This window comes from Octopus bimaculoides, chromosome 17 (genome assembly GCF_001194135.2).
Source record: "Octopus bimaculoides isolate UCB-OBI-ISO-001 chromosome 17, ASM119413v2, whole genome shotgun sequence".
Classification (NCBI taxonomy): Eukaryota; Metazoa; Mollusca; class Cephalopoda; order Octopoda; family Octopodidae; genus Octopus; species Octopus bimaculoides.
Window position 1 is genome coordinate 44,273,462 of NC_068997.1, and position 2,275 is coordinate 44,275,736.

At 41.7% G+C, this 2,275-nt stretch overlaps 1 protein-coding gene across 1 annotated transcript in view; it reads left to right on the forward strand.

The window, feature by feature from the left end:
- The window catches only part of LOC106878305 (centrosomal protein of 70 kDa), a 22,186-nt gene that overhangs the window by 17,714 nt on the left and 2,197 nt on the right, over positions 1-2,275 (forward strand). The window contains exon 6 of the mRNA XM_014927494.2: positions 1,968-2,047. Coding sequence (XP_014782980.1) covers positions 1,968-2,047 — 80 coding nt within the window. The remainder of the gene's footprint in view (positions 1-1,967; positions 2,048-2,275) is intronic.

Here is a 2,275-nt window from a genome sequence, read left to right on the forward strand (position 1 = left end):
ATCGCTTGACAACCGATGATGGTGTGTTTACGTCCCCGTAACTTAGCGGTTCGGCAAAAAGAGACCGATAGAATAAGTACTAGGCTTACAAAGAATAAGTCCTGGGGTCGATTTGCTCGACTAAAGGAGGTGCTCCAGCATGGCCGCAGTCAAATGACTGAAACAAGTAAAAGAGTAAAAGAGAGTAAAAGAGTAAAAGAGAGTAAAAGAGTAGCCTTCTTTGGGGCAGGTGGGGAGGGGTGTTTCCACTGCGTGGATTGTCTCTTTGTCTCAGAGTGATGAACCTAAAACTCATTCTGGGTTAGGAAACATTCAAAGAAACCAATTGGATCTCCCTCAAACTTCAAACAATGTTGGATTTTCCCATAATGTGATTAGCCTGGTGTGCTTTTGCTCAGGTGTCAGATGATGTGACACCTACTAAGCATTGGCTGTTTGATTTATAGTCAGTTGCCTGTTGTCTATCACCAGGTGGTAAATATGATCAACGTTTTCCTTGGTGGTGATAGTTGCAGGATGTTCAAACTTTGGGTCATCTCCAAGACTCTCCATTCCCCTCCTAAATTCAGCTGCCCACTTTTGCCCTTGTTGATAAAGCTGGGGCATCGTCCCCCAATGTAGTACCCATGTCAGCATAAATGTTCTTCGGGGCTAAACCCTTTATCTGCAGTACTCAATAACACCTCAATGCCTAATTTTGCTGATTTTCTAGAAAACTTGCTATTATTTACTTTTGAAGTCTTCTTTGTACAACCAATGTCAGTTTACCTGGAAAGAAACGATGCAGTTATTAACGAGAAGAGTTGAAATTAATGCATGCAAGATTTCACAGCTCTAGCATCACTCCTTCGTAGTCAGCCTATGAAATTTTCACCCCAACCTTGTACATCCTTATTTTCACATGAATGTGTGTTTGGGGGAATTAAATAGATCATCATCATTGTTTAACGTCCGCTTTCCATGCTAGTATGGGTTGGATGATTTGACTGAGGACTGGCAAGCCAGCAGGCTGCACCAGGCTCCAATCTGATCTGGCATTGTTTCTACAGCTGGATGCCCTTCCTAACACCAACCACTCTGAGAGTGTAGTGGGTGCTTTTACGTGCCACTGGCATGAGGGCCAGTCACACGGTATTGGCAACGGCCACGCTCAAAAAGGTGTTTTTACGTGCCACCTGCACGGGAGCCAGTCCAGCGGCACTGGCAACAACCTCACTCGAATGATTTTCTAATGTGCCACCAGCACAAGCGCTAGAAGGCGACTCTGGTAACAATTACGCTCAAATGGTGCTATTTACGGGCCAGATAAAAATTCCTTTTTGCCGTTATCTTTACTTTGGTTTATGTTGTCATATTATTTGCTTTGGTTGAATTAAGGCTGTTGTTTCTTGATATGTTGGGTGATGTGGAAAATTTTATTCCTGCTAATTCTTTAGTTACTCCTATTTATAGTGAGCTGAAATGTTGGAGATGCACAGAAAAAAAATAAGTTGCAGCAGACTCAGTGTGTGTATGTGTATGAGAGAGAGAGGGAGAGAGAGGAGTGGTAGTGATCTAAGTAGAATGTGTGTATAAATGTGTGCATCTACATGTATCAGAAATAATAAAAGGAAATTTAACCAGTTGTTGATGCCATGGGGAGAGGACATGCCCAATATGAAAATAAACTTTTGTTCACGAAGTTGTCTCATAGAAGGAAGTCTGTGGTGTTGGAAGAATCCAAATACAGAAAGGTGATGGTGGAAGTTGAAACTGTGAGTCACTGGCTTTGGGACAAAGGTTGTTGTGACAGACATTGAGAAGGTGTTAAAGGAAACAGTTGTCAAGTGTTGGCCAGTATTGCTTATCTTTAATGGATAACAAAATTGACATTTAATGCAGTATTTGACTTTGAGGACAGTAACGTGGAATGTGGACTTTGCTTTTCTACATGGTAACTCCATTTATTTGTCTTCTTCTGATTTCAGTATTATCAAAAGATTGGAAGAGTATGACTCTTTCTTCCCAGCATTCCATGCAGTGATGTCAGAACTACTTGAACTACTAAGTAAGTCACTGTCTTTAATTCCTGCTCTCTTTCTCTCTCTTTTCCTCTCTCTCTCTCTCTCTCTCTCTCTCTCTCACACACACACACACACCCACAAGTCCACTCTTTTTACTTCTCTATTCATTTCTATTCCCTGTTATCTCTTTCCTGTGTCTTTATTTCTACACTCATCCAATTTCATTTTCTTTGCTATCTGCTTCTCTCACTCCCTCTCTCTCTCTCCCTCCC